Source organism: Mesocricetus auratus, unplaced genomic scaffold (assembly GCF_017639785.1).
Source record: "Mesocricetus auratus isolate SY011 unplaced genomic scaffold, BCM_Maur_2.0 Super-Scaffold_100014, whole genome shotgun sequence".
NCBI lineage: Eukaryota > Metazoa > Chordata > Mammalia > Rodentia > Cricetidae > Mesocricetus > Mesocricetus auratus.
In genome coordinates this window covers 44,344,397-44,368,687 of record NW_024429197.1, presented here as the reverse complement: position 1 = coordinate 44,368,687, position 24,291 = coordinate 44,344,397, and the positions used below count along the sequence as shown (strand labels likewise).

General features: G+C 39.5%; 1 protein-coding gene and 1 pseudogene across 3 annotated transcripts in view; one reads left to right on the top strand and one right to left on the bottom strand.

Moving 5' to 3' along the window:
* The window catches only part of Ift74 (intraflagellar transport 74), an 84,133-nt gene extending 60,885 nt beyond the window's left edge, over positions 1–23,248 (top strand). For all 3 annotated transcript variants that reach the window (XM_040757158.1, XM_040757157.1, XM_040757159.1), the window contains 7 exons: positions 647–700; positions 4,567–4,664; positions 5,286–5,412; positions 12,558–12,721; positions 13,587–13,712; positions 18,396–18,456; positions 19,624–23,248. In XM_040757158.1, coding sequence (XP_040613092.1) covers positions 647–700; positions 4,567–4,664; positions 5,286–5,412; positions 12,558–12,721; positions 13,587–13,712; positions 18,396–18,456; positions 19,624–19,742 — 749 coding nt within the window. In that variant the 3' untranslated portion in view covers positions 19,743–23,248. The remainder of the gene's footprint in view (positions 1–646; positions 701–4,566; positions 4,665–5,285; positions 5,413–12,557; positions 12,722–13,586; positions 13,713–18,395; positions 18,457–19,623) is intronic.
* LOC101828721 lies at positions 3,260–3,931 on the bottom strand (annotated as a pseudogene).
* Positions 23,249–24,291: the final 1,043 nt, after the last annotated feature.

Sequence of the window (24,291 nt, the reverse complement as noted above, 5' to 3'; positions counted from 1 at the left end):
TGCTTTTATTACCAAACTTGAGGTCACACTCTGTATCCCAAGAAGCCAAGTTTGGCCACTGATTCTCTGATTATACTACTATAGTCATCATCACTTTCAAATTTATGTATGGGTCAGATTTTTTGACATTGACTTTTTCATGTCTGACCAGTAACTTCTGTTCATTCTTTATAATGTAGCATGAATGTTCTTAGGGAATTTCCCACAGTGCATTAATTAACTTAGTTGTTGTACATTTCTCTAGTATCTTTTTTTCATATGACAGCATTTAACATGTTAAAATTCTAGATGCTAAGCTCTGTGAGGTAAGAAATGTTGTTCCCATGCTTGATGCAAACTATTAAAAAACAGCACCGACTTGCCTGGGATCTTCTGTTTCCTGTCACACCAGTAATGTTCATGTATAGGCTGAACAGCTTCAGAATTGGAGTGGAGAGCCTGTAAGTCCATTTCAGTCAGGAGACTGCTTTTCCTAATTGTAAAGGTACAACTAGCTGCTTTAAAAGGTTTTGTAGTTAAATATAATAAGCAAGTAAACCCTAACTTTCAAACTATTATTCAGTGACTAATGGCATAAAGAGAAGCCAAGAAATATTTCACATATAATGATTGGAATTTTCAACACTAATGTTTTACATTTTTATAGGTGAAATGAATCAAAAATACAAGGAACTTAAAAAACGGGAGGAAAATATGGATGGTAAGTGATGAACTTATATAATTCTTAGGTGTTATTCATTTATATTAGGCACTGAAGACATTTGTCACATTATCCCACTTAGAAAAAGTGAAATTTTAAAAAAATTTGGTTCTCAGTGGATGGGTTCTATAACCTGGAATTTTTCTCTTTTTTCTTCCATTTCAAACTTTGTCAAATTATTATCTGTTATAGTGTGATTTAATATGCAGATTGGATTGCTATACATAAAATATGGTTCTTAAAAATTAAAAACATACACTATGCCATTGAGCTACCAAAAAAATTAGTAGAAAAATTATAATGGAACTACATTAGAGAATGCATGCAATGCTTATGTAATTGTCTTACTAATAGTAAAATTTTAGCTACTTATTTTTTTCTCCAAACCCTTTAATACAGCTGAGGCACAAGAAATAAACACTTCATTTTTTTTTGGTCAGATTTGTTGTTAGCATCATACACCAAATTCCCCCCACCACGTTTTCAGCATTAGTAGTTTAGTTTGATACTCTGGTCCACAGGTTGGTTCAAGGACATGAAAGCAAGTGGCCAATGGTTGGTATAAATACAAAACTTGTTGGAGATAAAGGAACACAATACCTGGACTTTGCCTAAGTATGCTCATTACGCTATTAAGGGCATTTACACAACCTTTCCAGGCAGCTCTACTTAAAATGTTTTCACTTAGGAAAAACAGTGACATCCAACAGTACACCTTTGCCCAAGGCAGCATGCCAACATGCCGACTGTTGCTGGCAACACTTAAGCTTTTTTTATACTACTTGAGTGTTAGTCTTGCCTTCTGACATCAACTGACCAACAAAGGCTTCCTGGTTCCATCTGTTTAACTTGAGGTGAGAAGAAACAGTGTTCAGCATTTGTTTTTGTGGAGGAAAGTAGACTTCCACAAACATAGTGTTCAAAAGTGACAATGCCAAAGCCCCACATTTGTCACTTGTCACTTAAGTCTCGGCTTAATCGGCCTCGAAGTAAAGACAGTATCTCCCTCTCCACTGCCAGGAGCCAGGCCACCCAGTGCACACAGCAGAACACTTCTCCAAGTAGTGCCCCACCACTCACTTTGCTGTCTCCACTCTCTCTCTGGTCCTTAGCCATATCCGGGCTGATGCAGGACTCTTGGCAGTGCAGTCAGTCAGTCTGATTAATCACCATTATGATGCTTGGGACTGGAGGGCCTGCCGGCAAAACTCAGCCAGCCTTTTAACTTTATTTGTAGCATCACACCCCAAACACGCATACCTAACAAGAAAGCACTGTTTAAGGGTTCAGGATCAAAGGCCTATAGAAGGTCTCAAAGTGTGCCAGAGCAAGCTTCCTATGTGAGGAAGCTGTTCAAAGCTGCTATCCACACACCAGCCAGAGGCAGGTAAAGCCTGATTCTTCCTACTATATTATCAGGAAAAGACAAGCAAAGCCAAAACAAGTCTAGGGCATGGAGGCAAATGAGCTGCCCTATGAAAATGCTGCTCGGTGAATAGATGCCAGCGCAGACCACAAGGTCTTCACAGTTTAGAAACAGTCCATGTCACCAGGTGATTTGTCGTTATCTGAGAGTCCCACCTGCTTCAGCCAGTCTCCAGTCAAGATGACACTCCACTGTCATTGTACAAGATAAATTAATCAAACCACAGGAGGACTGAAGAGATACACTGTTAAAAGCAAAAAGGAATCAATACTTTCACAAGTAGACTATCACAACTGTCTTAATGACAAGTTTCTGGTTAATTTACACAACAGTAACAGAATCACTCCACACTGTAACAACTGACAAAGAAGTTATTCCGCTTTGAGGTTTAACTGAGAAATAGCAAGTCAGGCAAACATGCAAACTCAGAATATAAACAGGTGGAAGGCCTGGTTGTTCTAAAGTGATCACTGGTCATCAGCTGGATATAGACCTGAAGACACTCAACAGAACAGACTGAATTCCACACCAGAGATGAGCAGACTGGTCCTCTCAGTCTTTAAAGAGCAGAGTGAGCAGGCAAACCTAGGTAACATTCCTGATGCTGTCTGCAGCCAGGAGCTTGAAATACTGGGAGTTAGTTAGTGCCCAGGACATTAAGTCACTGATGTAGACTGAAGCTTTTAAGGAAAAACAGGAGAGAATGGGATTTTTAAGAGTACAGTGGCCGGCACACTTCACATGTTCAAGAGTAAAGAGAAAGAAACCGTCTCTGCAAGATTTGAATGCTCAGTTTTCACAAACAAGTTTCTATCCAGTTTTATGATTTACAGTGAAATGTGTTAGTGTTGAAAATGGGCATTATTCAACTATCTTCATACTCTCTTCCAATATTTTAAATTTATCACTGAGAGTTTTTACCTAAGTAATAACTTCTGTATTTACATCTGAATTGCATGTCTGGTGGTGGCGCATGCCTTTAATCCCAGCACTCGGGAGGCAGAGGCAGGCGGATCGCTGTGAGTTCGAGGCCGGGCTGAACCAACAGCTTCCAAAACAGTACAGAGAAAGCCTGTCTCGTAAAAACCAAAAAATAAAATAAAATATAAATAAATAAATGAAATAACATGATATTTTGGTTAACTCCGTGTATTTATAAAATGAAAAGTTCTATCAAAATACTTTTCACTGGAAAAAATAAATAGAACAGACAATGGATCTACTCAAAGTACACATTCACTTTGGTAGACTTCAGTGTAGGACAGTTCATGACAAGCATATTTGCCCTTATTCCCCCAGAGACGATCAGCTTCCAAGCTAGTGGTTAAATCATTTTTAACTGAGATTTTATTGTGTTGATATCTGGTTCATTCCACATCATCTTCAGCCAAGCTTTGAGCACTTGAAATTCTCTGACTAATGGTTGGAATCTTGGTCAGAAGCATCTGGAACACTGGCGGTAGAAGAGTCTGCTGCAACACTTGCAACAGCTGCTGAGGCTATCCACACACAGCAATTGCATTTGTCAGGTGGTCTATACCCTTCTCATATTCACCTTGTGCTAATAACTCTTCACCAAGCTGTATCTCTTCAAAGAAGAATTTTTGAACAACTTCAGCATCTTTTAAGTCAGGCAACTTGGAAAGCCTAGCTCTTTCCTTAGCAAGTTTCTGTTTCTTTCTTTGTTCTCGAAGCCTGTTCTTGAAATTGGGGTCACTCCGCCTTTTGTGGTCAAAATAGATGCAGTACCCGATGAAGAGGGCACCGCACATGCCCGCGGCGATGGCACTGTTCTGGCCCACCATGTTCGCTCGGCTGGGGCATGTGCCGGGCCTCGAAGGCTGGCCAAGCAGTGGTTCGCTCTGACAGATCGGAGCACGCTGGCCGTTCGCAGGCCCAGTCCAGAAGCTAACTACTTATTTTTAATTTTGGAAGTTTCATAGGAATAAGCGAAGAAACACAAATTAGAGCAAAAATATGTATGAGTTATAGATTTGATAAATGGGCAATTTCTTAGAATACTTAATAATCTGGATAAATGATAAAATTTGTTTTGTGATAAGCCAGTATTTGATTAATTTAATGAAAAATTATTTCAGATGAAATAGATATTTAGTAATATTAATTTGAGAAATAAAGTCAGTGGCCAACTGTAAATGTTAATTATTATAGCTGTATCAAGGAAATCATGTATAAAGATGAAGGTTTTCTGAGTTTTGAAGTATCAGCTATTTCTTTTGAGACTGTATAACTTTCTGGCTTACTTATATCAAAGTCATAACAGGCTTTAAATATTTGAAAGTGTATAGAGAAGGTTAATAATTTAAAATTTCAACTTACTTGGAATTTCTGGAAAATAGTCTGAAGTTCTGAAACTGTGAGTTTATTTAGTGCTATCTCTGTCAGCAGTAGTCTGTATTACCATGTTTCCAATTGGCAGCTTTCATAGAGACTTTTGAGGAAACAAAGAATCAGGAACTGGAACGGAAGGCACAGATAGAAGCCAGCATTGTCTCCCTGTTAGAGCATTGCAGTCGGGTAAGTGCTGCGTGCCTGTCTCAGGCTCCTAACTTCTCAAATAACAACACAGAGAGTGGAAGAGTCACTGTTGTTACCCACTTAAACTGTTTATCTCTGTAGTAAAATCTTAGCTAATTAGGGTAATGTGGGAAGGGATGGCATGTACATGAAGCTGTGATTAGAATAAATTTTAAGATTTCTTTCCATTGCTAATTTATCTGAATTTACTGAGAAAATTCCAAAACCTAGACATTATTTTAGAAAATGTTGATATGTTTTACACTATAGTTTGTGTTGTAAATATTTTCTTATACCCAATGAATACCAGAGTTCAGAAAGTGTTTATTGAGGATCTACTATGTGTCTTGCTAGAGAAAAATGTATGGCCCACCTTCACTATCCTTAGTGTATTAAATCTGCATTTAGTTCTTCAAACTCGGTAGCTCATTTTTCATTCAGTTTAATAAAGCAAGTGAAAAATTATAAACTTATGTGAAAACATGACTGAATCCCATGCATTCTATAAAACATCAAAATTGAATGTATGTTTAAAAATAATAGACAAAGCATCTCATCCTTTGTGGTTTTGGCAGTTTTATAGGAAAGCTAAATCTTCTGTGTATTTCTCTGCATATACAGAATATAAATCGTATGAAACAGATATCCTCCATCACCAACCAAGAGCTAAAGATGATGCAGGATGACCTCGGCTTTAAATCAACTGAAATGCAGAAGTCACAGACAACAGTCAGGAATTTGACCTCAGGTAAGAACAGTAGCTAAGAGTTAATAGTCTATTTTTTCTATAGCAAATTGGAACTTCAAAACTCATTTTCATTCTTTTTGAGTTCTTTTGAAAGTCCCATAAAGAGGGATCGAATTGCAATCTGAGAATTCTATGTGATATTACCCAGGAACTTACTAGTTGGACTTTGAGATGTTCTCGTTCATTTAACAGTGTTTACTGAGTTGCAAGCTCATGAAGGTTTTGATGTACCATTTTGTGTGGCTGGTGCTAGAGATCTGCTCTACTGCTGACCTACAGTCCCAGGCCTGGTCTGTAGGTCTCGTGACTTCACAGTGGTGCATAGGAATATCAGAACAGAACTCTGTTTCACGTTTTGACGTTGATCTTCCTGCAGGATAAGACGTGTAGTATATAGAGTGCAGTGCTCGGTACTAGCCGCAGCCACAGCTTCCGGTATTCAATGTGAGCAGGGGGTTAAGCAGTCAGTTCCTACAGTGCCGCTTAGATGAAAAGAGTTCTGAGGTCTTGACTAGAGTCTGGCCAGGGAGAGACTCTCTCATGATTCAAAGGGGTAAAAACTAAGTCAGATCTGTTTCCTCAAGGAACTCCCATCATGGTAGAAGGACAGTTGGAAGGAATGAAATAAGATTCTATAGAAATGGGTATAGAAATGTATCATGGTCACATATAAGGCCACTCTTTGATAATTAGAGGAGGGTCTGAGAGCCAGTAATGTTGAAATAATTCTAGCAGTGTTCATTAGCACAGCACTGACCAAGGAAAATGTCATGCAAACCACATGTTTAATTATAATTGTCATATTTTAAAAACTGAAATGACAGATGAATTTTAATTTTATTAATCAGTATACCCTAGAAATTGTTATTTAGCCTGTATTCTATAACATGGTGGACATTTTGGCTGTTAAACCTATTTCAAGTGACCAGAAAGCTTTATGTGTCAAGTGACATAGGTTGTGATCAGATATTAAGAGTAAAGTTATAAAAAGCTCATATGGAATCTTGGGTTCTGTACTGGCAGATTCTGAATGTTTATTATGGTGTGTGGTGACTGAATTAGCTGTTTTGGTCTTCTTAGGTTTATGCTGGCAGCTAATGAGTTTAGAGAAAATGAAGACTCAATGTTTGCTTATTTGTGTATTTAAGGGTCTAAGCTAGAGACATGGCTAAGTCAGTAAAGTACTTACAAGCAAGGGGGATCTGAGTTTGGATCCCTACTCCCCACCCTGACGCTGGACATGGAATTCATGTAATTCCAGTGCTAAGGTGGTGGAGACAAGTTATTCTCTGGTATCACTGACAAAGCAGCCAGTTGAGCTTCAAGTTCAGTGAGAAACCCTGTCTCAAAAATAAGGTGGAGAGTGATTGAGGAGGATAACTGTGGTCAACATCTGACCTCCACATTTATGTGCATATACATGCTTACTCAGTGCATGCCATGTGTGGGCTGCACACACACACACACACACACACACACACACACACACACACACACACACTCTAAGTATACTAGAATGGAAACGGAATAACTATACTTTGTGGGGATTCCCAAAACCTAAAGTGTTGTTGGCAATAAAACTTACTCTGATCTAAACTGACTATTCATGCTTTTTTTAAATTTATTTTTGTGCACTGGTGCTTTGTCTGTGTGAGGGTGTCAGATTTTGGAGTTACAGACAGTTGGGAGCTGCCATGTGGGTGCTGGGAATTGAACCCGGGTCCTCTGGAAGAGCAGTCAGAGCTCTTCACCACTGAGCCATCTCTCCAGCCCCCTATTCATGCTTTTTATTGTAGAAATAGTCATGTACTTAATATCTCAGTACTGTCTCAAATCTTGCTGTTGGAGTTACACAGTTAGTATATGTGTTATGTTATGGTTCTAACATCAAAGAAATCTATGTTTGAAAACATGGCTGATTGGGAGTTAGATAGGGAATTCTGTACCTACAGTGCATACTGAATGATGATAAGGTGCTAGTTAATTAAAAGTTATATTAAAAATAGGCAGTTTCTATTACTCTTTGTTTAAAGAATATTTTGTACCTAGATTTGTTTAGTTTGTTTACCACAGAATTACTAATTCTTGTGAATTATATGCCAAGCAACTAGAAGAGGTACATTCCAATGCTGGCTAACATCTACAATTACTTGCATTTTTTATCATGCTAAAAATACACAAAATTTAGTGTCTTAGCTGTTCACTGTATTTTTTTATTTATTTGAAAAATTTTAATTTATTTTTTACATTCCAATCCCAGTCCCCCCCCCCACCTTTCCTCTCGATCCCCCCACTCTCTCCCACCTCCCATGTGTTCCTTGGAGAGGGTAAGGCCTCCCTTAGGAAGTCTACTAAGTCTGTCTCACTTCATTTTTAGTTTGTAAACAAAGTAAATAGGTGTCACAAGGTGTGTTCATCCATGCATGTCACTGTACTTTGTTTTATGAGTCTCTAATGCCCTCTGTCTCACTGTTGTTGGTACCCTTCCTCCCCACAAATACCACTTCTGCTCTCATGACACGCATATTCCATTTTATCCATCTCCCTCGCCTACTCCTCCCTTCTCATGGTTCCCTTTATACTTTCCCCAGCCCCCAGACAAGGTTTCTCTGTGGCTTTGGAGGCTGTCCTGGAACTCACTCTGTAGACCAGGCTGGCCTCAAACTCACAGAGATCCGCCTGCCTCTGCCTCCCGAGTGCTGGGATTAAAGGTGAGCGCCACCAATGCCCGGCCCATCCCTTTATACTTTTAAGATCTATATATATACACAGATTTAAGTTTAGCATACCTGAAAGCAAACATGATATTTGTCTCTCTTTTTTTTTTTTTTTTTTTTGGTTTTTACGAGACAAGGTTTCTCTGTATTGTTTTGGAGGCTGTCGGTCCAGCCTGGCCTCGAACTCACAGAGATCTGCCTGCCTCTGCCTCCCGAGTGCTGGGATTAAAGGTGAGCACCACCACCGCCCGGCGATATTTGTCTCTTTTAATCTGCCTTGTTTTGTGTCACATAATTTCTAGTAGCACCAACTTCCCTGCAAATGTATGCTCTTATTCTTGATAGCTAATTAAAATTCCATTGTGTAGAAGATGCACCACATTTTCTTTATTTCTTCATCTGTTGATGGCACCAGGCCGGTCTTCTTCTTAGTTGTTATAGATGGCACAGCAGTAGTCATGGATGCGCAAGTACTTCTGTGACTGCTGACTCAGTCTTTCAGTATTATTTTAAAGTTTTTGAGGAACCTGCTCACTTATTTCTGTCAGTTTACATTACCTCCAGCAGAGTTTGTTGTTAGTTTCCTTGATGACCCTTCTTAACCAGTTTTACATATATAGTCTGGTAGTGTTTACTGTATGCACATGATTATACAGCAGAGCTCCAGAACTTTCATCTGTAAGACTGAAATTTTATCATCGAATGATTCCCTCTTCCCTCTGTGCTGACTCATGGCAATCACAGTACTTCTGTTTTTTTGAATTTGCCTCTTAAGAATGCCTCATATGAGTGCACTCCTAATGTGTGTTGTTGTGACTGGCTTGTTTTACTTCGCATAGTAGACTCAAGGTTCCTCCATGTTGTAGCATAGGACAGAATTTCCTTTTTAATGGCTGTTGAGTAATATTTCATTGCACACATATTCTGTGCTTTATCCACTCACCAGTATTTGGGTTGCTTCTCTCTTATTTTTAGCTTCTTGGGCTAATTTGAGTATTTTAAAATCTTTATTCTTTTTTCTAAACTAAGAAATTATGTTAACTCATCTATATAGTCAGTTATCTAAGGTTGATGTTAATTCAACAAGCTTTTTCCTCCTTTAAGTTATCTCGGAGCAACAGCCATTGAAACACATTTCTTAAGGGCAAATATAAATAAATACCAGGAAACAAAGCCAGTGATTTTAGGACTGTGTTTTTTTTACATAGCTTTATGCTTTGTGTTTACATTTCCTTTTAAAAACTAGTCACTGTGCTTTCTTCAGTGGTGCAGTTGAAGAAGAATGAGCACTGACTTTAATAGAGATGAAAAATACCGTCTGTCACTGCGGTAAAGCTTTTCTGTTTCTGGAAATTTTCTTTAGTGAAATTTGAATTCTGACTTTGTAATTTATTTCATCTACTATTTCTTCCTTCTTTTATCCCTTCTTTTCTTTATATTACTGCCCACACTTAAGAAATTTCCTTTATCTGAAAATCTCCGGAAGTTTATGATAATCTTAGCTGTTCTGAGATAATGTTAATAGTGCCCTTCTGTGAACTGCATCCCTTTCTATCATTGGGATTATTGCTAGAACCCATGTGACTTTTTTCCACTTTGTGTTTCTTAATGGAGTATTCTGACTTTCAAGGGCAACATTACTCCTTAGAGAAAGGGTGAAAGAAACTGTATCAGGCCAGTGAGATGATTGTGACTGATTAAAAGTAAAAACAAGCCCACAAAAGTTTCCTATGGGGATTAATAATACAAACAAGTTGAGAAACATACTCAAGGAATCATGCTTGCAGTAGTTTTTGTTTATATTTTTATAAAGGAAACTCTGGGGAGTAAACAAATGTGCTGATGGCAGAATATTTCAGAAACATTTCCTTAGGTCAAAGTGGCCCCTCCTGAGATTCTGCTACTCTGTACACACTGGTTGGTAAACTCTGCAACTTCATAGCATATCAGAAGGAACTAGACTGCTTCCTCTTCCTGTCTCTTCCCTTGGAGAAGCTTTCAGCTTTTCATAGGGACCTGATGCAAAAGGGAGATAAACTTTACTCTCTACCAACCAAATGTTTGCTCCTTTTCTCAGTTTGTATAGTTCTTAAATGTATTTCCTGAGTGTATATCCAAGTCACATTTGCACTTAAATTTATGCAACTGCTTGCTTCAGTTATCTAGCTCGCTTCCCATCTATATTATTGAGGTCCTGTAATAAGCCTGGGATACTTGCTCAGCACTTTCTTCTCATTATTACTGTTTGTACCTTAGTGAGGATATGAATCTAAGTTCAAACTTTTATGGCTTTGGATTTCTGAGATAGTCTTATGTTGCCTGGGCAAGCCTCCTGCCTCAGCCTCCGGATACCAGGATAACAAGCATGTGCCTAACTTGAAATTGAAACTATGATAACATTTAGATCTTGTTGTACATATATGTATTTCAATATGGCTAAGTAAAAACTCTGAAAAAGATAATTAAATATTCAAGGAATTGTAGCTTAATCATACCAATTTAAAAATATTTGGTTGTGTAACAACCCTTTTTAAAAGTTACTTTTGTGTGTGTGTTTGTATGTGTTTTTGCATGTGTTGTGGGCGCGCATGTGTGCATGTAGAGGCCCAAAGCTGATGGTAGATATCTTCCTCAATCACTTTCCACTTCATTGAGACAAGGTCTCTCAGTGAATCCCAAACGTGCCAATTGTAGCTGTAAGCGTTTTGTCGGGATGGGTCAGGACAGGAACAGGAACAGGAGTGGGTCAGGTATTCTGGCACTCGGGAGTCACAGAATACCCAGTGTTACACAGCTCAGGTAGAAAGGTATCCTGGAGCTCGGGAGCCAAGGACCACCACAGGTTGCAGTAAGCTTGGCAGCTTACAGCCTTGCCTCAGAGAAAGGCTTCTCCGGTGTATCAGCTCCGCTCAGGCAGGACAGGGTCTTCCAGCTGGGGATGTTCGCCTAGTGTAGCAGTTTTGCTCCGCAGGAGGTTTCTCGGGCGAAGTTGCTACAGTTCAGCTTTGCTCCTGGAGAGCCGAGAGCGGAGAGCAGGGAGCCGGGCGGGAGCAGAGTGTAACAACTCCTCTCTGCCAAGGAAGGTTTCCCGGGCAAGTGTTACAGCGCTGCTCGCTCTGCTCTGCTCTGCCCAGGGTCGCCTCTGCTTGCTCTGCTCTGCTCTGCCCAGGGTCGCCTCTGCTCTGTCGCCGCCGCAAAAGAAGATCTTCACCCGAAGCTCATCCAAAGGTGTTTATTGGAAGACAGCTGGACCAGCCAAGCTGAACATACACAGGGTTTATATAGGGGTTCCTGGGGTTGGGGAAGTTTTTCCAGGGTAGGGATTGGTCCGATTTCAGTGCTGAGCTCAGATTGGCTAGAGCTCTGCTCTGGGATTGGTTACTTTTTTACACAGGATTAGGGTCAGATTTGGCTCTGGTTTCAGGGCCAAAGTGTGTTTCTTTCTCTGGTCCTTTTTAGCCTTTTGTCTCCAATTTTAGGGCCAGGGCCAGGGTACATTTCTTTCACTGACTCTGATTCCAGGGACAAAGTGTGTTCCTTTGGCACTGGTTTTAGGGTCAGGGTACATTTCTTTGGTTGTGGTTGCAGGGCCAAAGTGTGTTTCTTTGGCTCTGCTCAGGGTGTGTTTCTTTGACTGGTCCCTTTTCCCTACAGTAGCTCATCTAGGTAGCCAATTTATTCTGGATTCTCTGTCTCTGCCTTCTGAGTGCTGGGATTAGAGGCAGCTGCCACCCCTGCCCACCATTTTTGTGGGTCTGGGGGATCTAAACTCTGGTCCTCCTTCTTATACTATAAGCACTTTATTCACTGAGCCATACCCATAATCCACAAATCCCTTTTAAAATCAGAGACTTTTTAAAAGCACTGTTTTTCTTACTCATTTTAAATGAATGCTAAGTGGAATTTCATATCCATTATACCGAATTTCTGTACTCATTCTGGGTTCCCGTGTGTTCTTGACTCTAAGTTATACATTATTTTCTCTGGAGTACTGACCCTCCCATTTGTTAAATTGTATGGTAAAATGTAACTTTTTCTGAGTATTTAATACCATACCCTCTCCCTATCCTTCTCCTTCCCTCCGACTCCCATTTCCCTAATCACGCTTTTTAAAATGTTCTGCATTCAAAGTGCTAATGTACTGTCTAGTGTGTTCCTAAGACAAGAAGTTATTACATACCTTCAGAAGAAAATGTACATTAAATGTGCTCCACTCACAAATAAGGTGTAGTGTTGTTTGCTTCAAGTTAATTATTAACATGCATGAATATATATTAAATAAAATGCCCTTAAAAAGAAACATATGTAGTAAAATTGTATATTGGTCAGGTGACTAAAATGTTGTGAGAAGAGTCTCTAAAAACTTAAGGGTAGTCATGTAAAAGTAGTAGAATTTACTAATTATTACCTTAAATTCTTATGCCTCAGACAGTCAGCGACTACAGCTGGATCTACAGAAAATGGAACTTCTGGAAAGTAAGATGACAGAGGAACAGCAGTCTCTGAAAAACAAAATTAAGCAAATGACTGCTGACCTGGAGACATACAATGACCTGGCAACTTTAAAATCGTCTGCTGAAGAAAAGAAGAAGGTGAATGCCCAACACAATCTTTGAAAATCATCACCTAGTTTTCCCTCCCTCCCTCCCTCCCTCCCTCCCTCCCTCCCTCCCTCCCTCCCTCCCTCCCTTTCTCCCTTCCTCCCTCTTTCTTCTTCCTTTCTCTCTTTCTCTTTCTTCCTTTGTCTCTCTTTCTGTCTTTCTTTATCTCCCCTCATTTCTCTCATATCTCAGATTGGCTTCAAACTTGCTCTGTAGCAAGGGTGGCCTTGAACTTCTGTTCCTTCCACCCCATCTCGGATCCCCCAATTATAAGATTTTGCTGCTATGCACATTTTACTTGGTGTAAAAACCAGGGCCTCACATGCTAGGCAAGCACTCCACCAAGTGGCCTTCATTCCCAGCCCCCAGTTGTTTTTCCTTGATTGACTTTATTTCATATGTACTTTATAGACTTACTACTTTTAGTATATTATTTAAAGTACAGCCTAAGGAGAAGTAATAAAATTTGTTACGTGTGTATTTGTTATCTAAATAGACTTAGGGATTTTAAAAGAAGGTAAAAATTTAAAAACAAAGTATAAGCTTGTTTTTAAGTGCAGATTTGGATTATAGGTCTTCATTTCAGTGTCTCTCCATTGCTGTTTGCTTTATTTTAAAGTTAAACTTTTGGGGCCAGGATATATATGGAAGCATTTGTTGAGTTATTAATGCTGTTATTATTCACATAGCTTATTATTCAAAAGCTATTTTTGTAAATAAGTCTTAAAGTAATTTTAACTTTGGTAGAATTTTAGAGAATAAAACTATTAAAATTTCTAAGGCAAATGCGATTTCTATATTGGCTTTCTAGACATTTGCTATTAACTTCTATGTATTACTATTTGAATCTATCTAGAAACTGCATCAAGAAAGAACAGTGTTATCAACCTACAGAAATGCCTTTAAGAAGACAATGGAGAAGCTGACAGCAGATTATGAGACACTGAAAACACAGCTGCAAGAGAATGAGACACATGCTCAGGTAAGAGCGCGCCCAGCTCACTCTGAAACCCGCTCCCTTTCATGGAGTCTAGCTTGTGCTTCGTCTGGGCTTTTTACTCCAAACTGTTTTGCGCCTGCTCTTGTTTCATTTTGGCTTTAGACCTGCCTTATAAGCCTTCCAGTTTTTGTTTTTGTTTTGGATTTGAAACAGTGAGATTCTGTACTGTTCTCTCTTTAGTACATTTAGAATTAGTTTTTGCCTTATTCCTTCACTAAGCCCTTATGAAAGGCCAGTTTTACAAAATGTCTCTCCTGGGCATGGCCACTATGATACTTTAGGGGATTGCTTTAAAATTTATCAAAAGTAAACAGAAAATTCTAACTTTTGTTGAAACTTCACAAATACTACAAATAACATAAATTCCAATGACAGATTTTCTTGTCATTTTGAAATGAGTAAAACATACGCACTTTTATGTGTACACACATATGTGTATATATACAAATTTCCTGTGTGTTTAGCTTGGGACTTTTTGTTATTGTTTCTCATTTAGCTTTGTTCTTTGGTACTTCCATGCATGTCTATCTGGGACTTTCACAAACCCACTCTTCTTCCTCTTTCCCCACTGAAACTCCTCTCCCTAAGAATCCCTGTCCTACTTTGGTATATTTTTATACACACTGACATGAAGATTGCTTGTGTAACGGTGTTGGGGATGTTATTTACTACAGCATGGGCAACTTTTATTGAAAATAAATTTTTTCATACAATAAATTCTGATTATGACTCCCCCCATCTCTTCCCAGATCCTTCCTATTTCCCTATCCACCCAACTTTATTTCTTTCTCTCTTCCTCTTTAGGAAACAAACTGGCAAGTAAAACAAACAAACAGGAAAAAACAAAGAAAAAGCATGCAAAACACATACTTATGCACATATACACACACAAAACCCATAAAATTACAAAAATTGGAAACCATTATATATAAGCAAAAGATCAATAAGACAAAAATATCCAAACAAAGCATTATGAGATTAAAAACTGTCCGAAAATAATTGCATTTGTTTGGTTTGGTCACCTACTTCAGGCCTGCCATTAAGTGTGGTTTGTATACCAAGCAAGACTTCATTGGAAAAAACCTAATTTTCCCTTGGCAAGTGGCTGACACTTGGAAATAAATAGCTTCTAGGTCAGGAGTGGGGGCTCATGTCTACTTTCCCTCTCAGTTTGAGGCTCTATCTGTGTTGGACCTGTAGGGGCCTTGTACGTGCTGTCACAGTGTCAGTGAGTTCATGTTAAACATCAGTCCTGCTGCATCTGGACTGTATTGTTGCCTTGGTGTCTTTCATCCCACTGCCTCTTAAAATCTTTGCACCTCTTCTTTCTCATAACTCCCTGAGGGATGGGCATCTTATTAGTGGCCCCACCACTGGAAAATGACAGTCCTTCCTGCAGCATCCACTAACTGTGCCCTTGTTTCCTCAGTTGAGGTAGGGCCTGGTGAAGTTGTTGTTGGGACCAGTCTTGTGCACACAGCTGTAGTGAGTCCATGAACTGATTTCTGTGTCATTTCCAGAAAACATTGGTTTTCAGTACTCATCCACAACCTCTGCATTTACATTCTTTTCACTCTTTCCACAATATTCCCTGAGCCTTGAGGAGATGGATTGAGGCTTGTGATATAGATGTCCTGTTAGGGCTGAGCATGCTCCAGTCACTTACTTTTTTCACTCTGTCCATTTGTAAGTCCTTGCTTTCATTAACTGCAGCCCCACTGCAAAAAGAGGCCTGATGAAGGCTGAAAAGAGCACTAAACTCAGTGTGCAACTGGCATCTGTCTGTCTGCCTGTCTGTCTGCTCTGCTTTGTGTATGCATGTGTGTGTGCATGGCACTGTGTGTGTGTTTGGAGATTCCATGTAATATACTACTACATTATGTAATTTATAGAACCAAACTATTATTGGATATTTGGGTAATTTCTAGTCTTACACTGTTCTAAAAATACTATCAAGAGCAGTCCTATTCTTGAAGCTCTGGATTCATATCCCTATAGACACATAGCTACACTTTTCATATCACTTATTCTCATGGTACATATCTGAACAGGGTTTGATAGCTTATGGACTCACTGAGGGTACATTATCCATCCAGTTTACTTTGTCTCTAGTACCATGTTACTAGTTTGCCTGTGGTCAGCATCTAGTAAGTATTTTCTACTTACCAAATGAAACATGTAATGTATTCAAATTGCGTAGTTACAGTCAGGAAAGGATTGGTATGGTTATGTGTTGCATAATATTTGTTTAACTATGCAAAGTTGTGTTGTGGAATATTTCTTTAGCTGTGTAAAGATGTGTTGCATTTGTTTATGTTGCAGAATAATTGTTCACCTATGTAAAAATGTGTTGCATTTGTTTAGTTGTGTAAAGATGCATTGCTGTTTTACCTTGCCTGCCTAAGTCACCTGATTGGTCTAATAGAAAAACTGAATGACTCATAGCAAGGGAGGACATATAGGTGGGACTTTGGGGTAGGGAGGACGGAGGAGGAGGAATTTAGGTTGGGGCAGGAGAGAAGGAGAAGAAACGCCAAGGGCCAGCCAGACAGACACAGAGGATGCAGGAAAGCAGGACATACAGAATGGAAGAAAGGTAAAATGCCCTGAGGCAAAATGTAGATGAATAGAAACAGGTTAAGCTAAGAGAGCTAGTGGGAGATGCCTAAGCTAAGGTCTAGCATTCATAATTAATTATAAGGCTCCATGTTTTGTGTTTTTTTTTGGGAGAGGAGAAGCTGGTTGTCAGCCCAAAGAAAATTTCAACAACAGTCGTGTCTAATCAGGCTGTGACTTAAAATTCTAAATGCTTGAAATTTTCTGATTTATTCAGTAGTATGATCAAGGTACAAAAAACAAAGCCAGGTCATCTTATTCCCTCTTACCAGAAATGGGCATTTGTACTACATTGGTATTTGTAGGTGGAGACATCTTCCCTTTGCATCCATCCATCACATCATAGTCTTACAAAAACAGTCTGCAAACATGTTCTAAAATGTTTTTCTCAGATACTGGAGTATATGGACGTGCTATTTAAAATGACATTTTACATTTCTACTGGAAGAAATAGAATCTTATAAGAGTTTGCAGTAGCTATTAAAGTTTGGAAAGCACTAATATATGTATCTGGTTTCCCTGTCAGTCTGTCTCTACTTCACAATATAAAAGCCTAAATATGGTTTTGTAATTGACAATGTAAAACTTTGCTGAGTGGGGGGATGAGTCCTGGAGGAAAACATAAGAAAAGTTTTATGAGCACATTATGTTGTCTGAAACGGTTTGTAGGGAAAAAGACTGCTTTTTTTTTAAAAAACTGTTCCTCTACATAGATGATGTAAGGCACTGGGCAGATATCATTGGTTAGTTGCTTTTTTCCCAAATCATAATGTCAGCCACAATTTTAAATATATCTCTGTATTTTTGTATTTTGTTAATCTTGACTAATCAAATCAAATCCTTGTCTCTAAATATAAATAATTTCATATATATTATTTGAATAAGCTATAGAGAGAAAACAAGATTTTCAAAATTGGCATTTACCTTAATGGTATCAAGGCAAGTCAGTAATGTGGATGTAAAAGGAATTTGATATGGTGTGGTTCTTATTTGTATAGCACTTAAAAGGCTTGTTGCCATATGAGAACAAAAAAGAACATGTCTGGTACTTGACTTTGCAAAAGGTTATTAAAGATTTATTGCCAAAAATGTGCTGACTGCTTCCCCAAGGGCCATCCTAACTTCCAGGTCTCATTTATGGCAGATATATCTGATTTAACAAGTCCTAGTTCAAGGACCATGTATTTTATTCAGTTAACCATGATTTCATCCTGATATCCAAATTTATCTCTCTGGAGGAAACAATAGGATAGATATGTGCACCCTGAAAATAATTCTTACATGTATTCTTTTAAATGTCCATTTCTTCTCTGCAATGCCCAGGGAGGATGCTATTTTAATGTTTCATTTTTCAGACAGTCCTATGCTCAAGGAAAACTATGTGTATCCTAAAAAAGAAAAACCATAACCCAGAGTTACAAGGTTAATTAAATCAGAAAAACAATTTAATTCTATAACAGTGAAATTGTCTTCTGAGGAAGCAACCATCAATATAATATCCACATTCGTTTCCTGTTGATGCTGAAATTATTGTAGCAGTGCCAGCTTTTCACAGACTCTCTTACAATCTTCACGCTGCAGCTCTGCTCTTATCATAGCCTGTGAAACGAGACAGGAAACTTAACTCTGGAAATAAGGAAGTTTTTCCTATAAGGCTGAACCTTTGACAGGATTAGAATATATATTACCTTTGTGGCATTAGCCTTCTGTAATTCAAGAAGAGATTCCCATCATGTCACATTTTTCTTTTTTAAGTTATTTTACAAAAAGTAATAAATTGACTTGCAGTGTTTATTGGCATAATAAACATTTTTACTATTTTTAATTAAATGAAGTAAAACTTTTTATATAATTTAGCATTGTCCTAAATATAGGTATTGTATGATCTAATCTAACCTAAGTTTCTTCTCTGGCAACTCACACTTTATTTACTAAAATTCAAAGAATTGGTATGATTTAAAATTGTGTATTATTTTTCATAACCTCTAAAAGGGATGTGTAATGGTTTTGAATATGAGAATCAGCTAACATTCACCTTTTGTGTTTTAGCTTACAAATTTGGAGAGGAAGTGGCAGCACCTTGAGCAAAATAATTTTGTGATGAAAGAGTGTATCCTTTAAACTGGCTTAATATGTCTTGCAAATACTTGGTATGTATAAAACTCTGAACTAATTATCTTGGGGTCATGAAGACTAGCATCACTTTCTGCTCTACAGTAGTAGGAGAGTGTTTACTCAGATTATCTATGAAAAAACTGATTTTGGGAGTTAACCCAAAGAGGAGTATGGCATCATCACACAGGATAGTGGTTAAGGGCAAACATTATAGTCAGATGATTAAATTTTGAATGTTGATTCTGTCATTGGTAAGCTACAGTCTTTAGACAGGTCCCTTGATCTGTTTAAGCCTCAATTTTAGCATCTCTAAAACAGTTTGTACTCATAGAGTATAGATGTAGTTATAGGTGTTAGTTGTTATTATTGCTAAAACTTGGCTGTCCGGACAGCAAAGGGTGGTGACCAGTCAGGATCATAAGAAATCTGACGTCTGAGTTTATTTGTGTTATTCTCAATTCAACTACATCTTATTTCTTCCAGATGATACTTACATCTTATCTTTCATGTTGTTCCGTCTAAGAGGCAGCATTTTCTGAGGGCATGCATTGTGAAGTCACAACAAATGTCTCTCCAGAATTTGTTTCCTATTCCCTTTGACTTATTCCAGGATATCTGTTCTTAATGATACCATAGGTACTCTTTTAGGGTGTTACCAAACTTTACCTCAGGGGCAGCAAGCACCTTAGCTTACTTCTAATTACAATGCTATAGAAACTCTATTCATACTATTTCAAGAAATTCAGCTTAAAAGGCAGACTTTGGTCTTCTTGGGATTTTTAAAAGTCCAGTATTCCAGCTTTATGCAACATAAATCCACATGACTCTGAAACAGTAGACTTGGTTGAAACTCTCTGTGACATTACAGAGTATAGAGTTTTCCCAAATGCTCAATTGTTCTGAAAGTAGAACTAGATTGGGCAACCTGACATTAAAAAAATCAAAAGTGTTTATACTGTGAATTTTTTGAAATAAATTTTATTTGGCCTTCCGGTTTCAACTTCTGCTTTGTTAAAATAAGATTCTATCTTAAATTATTGTAGCTGTACTTTTTCTGTACTGTCTACATTCTCTGTGACAAATACGCGTCTGCTTCGGTTCCTTTCTGAGTCAGAGACTACTGTTTTTACTGACAATTGTTCCTCCTTAACTATGTAATTAGTCATAGCAACCAAGAGTCAAGAGAGTGATTACCAGCCGGTTATTAAAAATGTGATGAAGCAGATTGCAGAATACAATAAAACCATCATGGATGCTCTACACAATGCCAACAGAAGCTGAGACTGATTGCCTGCATCTAGAAGCATCCCCAAGTGTGCTAAAAGTAAAATGGCTTCCCCTTGAAGAGTTATATCTCAGGTTTTTGAATGTCATGGTTTGATTTTCTTGAAGGAGAGACATCTTGCATAGTAAATAGTTCAATAAAAGGTTTGCTGTTCCAAGTCTTCCTCTGTCCAGCTAGCCAGCTCCCAGATCATGACACAGAGACTTACTAATTGTGAAAGCCTGACGATAGCTTAGGCTTGTTTCTGGCTAGCTCTTATGACTTAAGTTAACCCTTTTCTTCTAATCTGCATTCTATGTGCTCGGCTACCTTTACTTTGTAATGCTGGTGCTGCTTGCTATGTGTCCTGTGTCTGCTCCCTTCTTTTTCCCAGTGTCCTCTGTGCCTGGAAATCCTGCCTAGCTATTGACTGTTCAGCTTTTTTTGTTGTTCAGTTTGTTATTTTTTTCTATATGAAATGCCTTTATATTTGCATGGAACCTATGTACATCATTCTATACACATTTAATAATTTCTACATTGCCTGTAATACCTAATACAATGACAGCAGTGTTCATACTGTATTGACTAGGCAATGACAAGAAGACTATCTGTACATTTTTCAGCAAAGAAACAGTTTTCCCCCAAATATTTTTAACTTCTTTAGTGAATCTTTGGGGTCTCACATCATGTACCCCATTTCTTTTTATATCCTGGTCACCCCGTATTTCTCTTCACCCCTGTTGAGACCTTCCCAACAAAAGAAAAAAAACAAAACAAAATAAGCAAGCAAGCGAGCAAGCAAGCAAACAAAAGCAAGAACAGCAACAACAAACAGACCAAAATCCACACCGGGAAAAGAGAAATCTCTGCTTTTCCCTCTCTCCTGCATCTCTATCACCTCTTCATCTCTCCTGATAGCATTGGAGGCTTCATTGATTCAGTTAGTATACCTTTGTCCCATCAGCTTGACTGGCAAATGTTCACTGCAATGAGTCTCGGGTCTGGTTTAAAGCCTCTGGTTTTTGGTACACCATCCTCACTGGATCCTCATCACCTCTTCTGGGGTGTCCTGTGGCTGTCCTGAGCCTTGAGAACTTGAGGGTTATCATTCCACAGGACCAATTCCTTCACCAACTGTAGGAGGACCTAGATGCTAGTTATGGGTCTGGGTGTTAGCCAGGCAGGTCAGATCAAGCCACTGGGGCCACCTGCCCTGGTTGGAGGGGCAGAGTCAGTTCCCCTACATGCATGCCCTTAGGGTAGGTTCATCCTCTCCTGTGGTGAGCGGTGGGGGCCCTCTCTCCCCAGTGCAGAGGCCAGCTATAGGGACCAGTAAGAGGCAAGGCCAGCTTTTCCAAGGCAGTGAAGGGTAGGACTGCCTCAGTATAACCCTCCGATTTCATCTCACATGATTCCTAAGACCTCCTGAGGTGACACTAGCCACAGACATCAACACAGACCTCAGCAGTAGCTAGATCATGGACCCAGACATGGCCCTTGGTAGCAGCTTAGGCCTGGACAACATCCTGTGTCTGGGTGAAAGGAATGGCCACTCAGGTGGGATGGTTCTGGCATCGGTGTGACCACCAAACACCACCAAGACCTCAGATTGTGGCCCCAAGCCTGGGCCTCTATGTGAATACTGATGGCAGAGCAGAACCCAGACTTCAGCTCATGGTAGGACCATGGTAGGATCATGGACCCCAACATAGTCCTTGGCAGCAGCTGGGCCTGGATGTCACCACAGCCCCCAGCAACAGTATGTCTCTGAGTCACTAACTTGGCCCCTGATCTTGAGTGTCCACATGGCCTTCGATGGTAACAGGAGCATCAGACATCAGCATGGACCCTGGCTGCAGTGGGACCACAGACCCTGATATGATCCTCAGCTGCAGCTCAGATGCTGCCATGTCATTGAGTAGCAGCACAGGCCACTTGGATATGGATGCATCCTGGTCCTTAGACAGTAACTTGGACTCAGGTGACTGGTTTGACCCTGGGCTTCTTGATAGCACTCAGTGGCAGCTTGAGCCATGTATGTCAATCAGGACCCTGGCTGTTACAGGGCCGCAGACCCAGACATGACCCTCGGTGGCAGCCTAGGCCCAGATGAATATTGAACACATGAATATTGGTGGCTCCTCCTCTGCTTCCTCCTTCTTCCATATCCTTTTTAATGTATGTTTTGGGGCTAGAAGATGGCTCAGGGGTTAAGAGCACTTGCTACTCCTGCAGAGGACCTAGGTTTAGTTTACTAGTGCCCTTATGGTGGCTTACAACCATCTGTAACCCGAGTTCCATGGGATCTGACACCCTCTTCTGATGTCTATGGACACCAGTCATGTGTGCAGTACTCATGCACACATGCAAAAAAAACAGTCATATGCATAAGAATAATACTTAATTAATTAAAAATAGCTTATGTGCACTGCTCAGCAAAAAGAAAAATTTTGCTAACACTCTTGAGACCAGAAGCTGACTTTCTTCTGCTAATTGTCCTTTGAAAATCTTTTTGTTTTTACCTTTGCCTAAAATTCTAATTATAATGAAAAATGCAAATAAATGATTAAGATATTAACTGGTCATCTGGTTAAAAGAGTGCTCAGTAGCAATGGGAACAGTTACAGGACTTTGCCCAGTTCTGGGAAGTGGTACACTGACACCCATGTTTCTTTGACTGTCTTCATGTGCACGAAGAGTTGTGATTGTGTGGTCTGTACCCTAGTAGAGCCCATTTGGAATAATAGTATATGATATTGTTTGGGTTTAGGGAAGGAATGTCTTTAAAATGGGTCCTGGAGACAGTATTTGGTGGAATTTAATTCACACTGTACAAGGTGGGCTGCATCCAGAATTCCTAGGAATAGGTTGGTGGGGAGTGCAGGAGAGGGGACATTCTGTAGAGATACTTAACGCTTCCCTTTGACAGTCATTGAAACAACAACTCCAGAGGATTAAAAACTTCCCAGAAATCTCATGCAGGGGGAGGAAAAAGGCTGCAACCTGGTATTTGCCAGAGAAAGATTTTAAACTGTTTAACAAACTGTTTAATGGACCACCTGGGAGAACAGCGCAGAACCCAGCTCAGTGATGGGTCAATGATGGGTAAGACCACCTTTTAATCAGACCAATTAATTATACACACCTCATTCCCTCTATTCAAACTTAAATGTCATGTTACTATCCAAAAACGGCTTTGCGAGTTTCTGGGACTCATTTTCTTGATTTTTCCAATGTGGCCACATCGAATAGACCTTCTTTTTCTACCTCTCACTATTAGTTCGCTCATATTTTTATTATGATATATTAATTATACATAAAAGGTTTCATTTTGGCATTTTTGTTCATGTACATAATGTATTTGAATCATATTCACCCCATCCAAGTTACCCTCTCTCATCCTACCACCAAAGGATTCGTGGTCAGAGAAGGTTGGGAACACTGAGTCAGAGGTAAATCGTTTTCTTCTTGACTACTAAGAGCCATAAATCTGATACAATAAAGATGTATACAAAAAGCATTTCTCAAGGCTGTTTGTCTCCAGAATTCTTGCTTTCACAGAGCCTCAGTTACATGGGATTTGTTGTTCAAGAAATACACCTCAGATTTTGTATACCAGTTTCTTCTCAAGTCCTTTGGGATGGGTTTTTGCTCTCTACTGCTGGCTTCCTAAGTGTCTGTTTCTTACCACTACAATATAGTGACTACACATTCCTTTTACCATGGTAGGGTGGAGTTTTCCACTGGAAATTGGTAGCAGATTTAATTCCACAAGAAAACACTTCTTGCAGAGTTAAAGAAATGAACTGTGAAATTGAGAAGTATCAAGTGGTGGGCTTTCATGGCATGTTGCCAGGCTACCTGCTCATTGGTAAGTGTTGGTTTACTTTGGCAATTAGAAGCTTTTCTGTGCATGGTGAGTGATGTGCAATGTTTCTTTCCTTTTTTCCACATTTTTAAATTTAAATTAGAAACAAGCTTGTTTTACATGTCAGTCCCAGTTCCCTCTCCCTCCTCTCCTCCCCTGCCCCCCACCAGCCCCCTATCTCTTCCCCTTTATGCTCCCAGGGAGGGTGAGACCTTCCATGGGGGATCTGTAAAGTCTGTCACATCATTTGGAGCAGGGTCTGGCCCTCCCCCATGTGTCTAGGCTGAGAAAGTATTCCTCTATGTGGAATGGGCTCCCAAAGTCCATTTGTACACTAGGGATAAATACTCATCCACTACTAGAGGCTCCATAGACTGCCCAGTCCTCCTAACTGAAACCCACATTCTCTGTGTTGGTCTTATGCTGGTTTCCCAGATGTCAGTCTGGGGTCCATGAGCTCTCCCTTGTTCAGGTCAGCTGTTTCTGTGGGTTTCTCCAGCCTGGCCTTGACCCCTTTGCTCATCACTCCTCCCTCACTGTAACTGGATTCCAGAGTTCAGCTCAGTTTAGCTGTGGGTGTCTGCTTCTACTTCCATCAGCTACTGGATGAAGGCTCTAGGATGGCATATAAGGAAGTCATCAATCTCATTATAGGGGAAGGGCATTTAAGGTAGCCTCCCCACTATTGCTTAGAT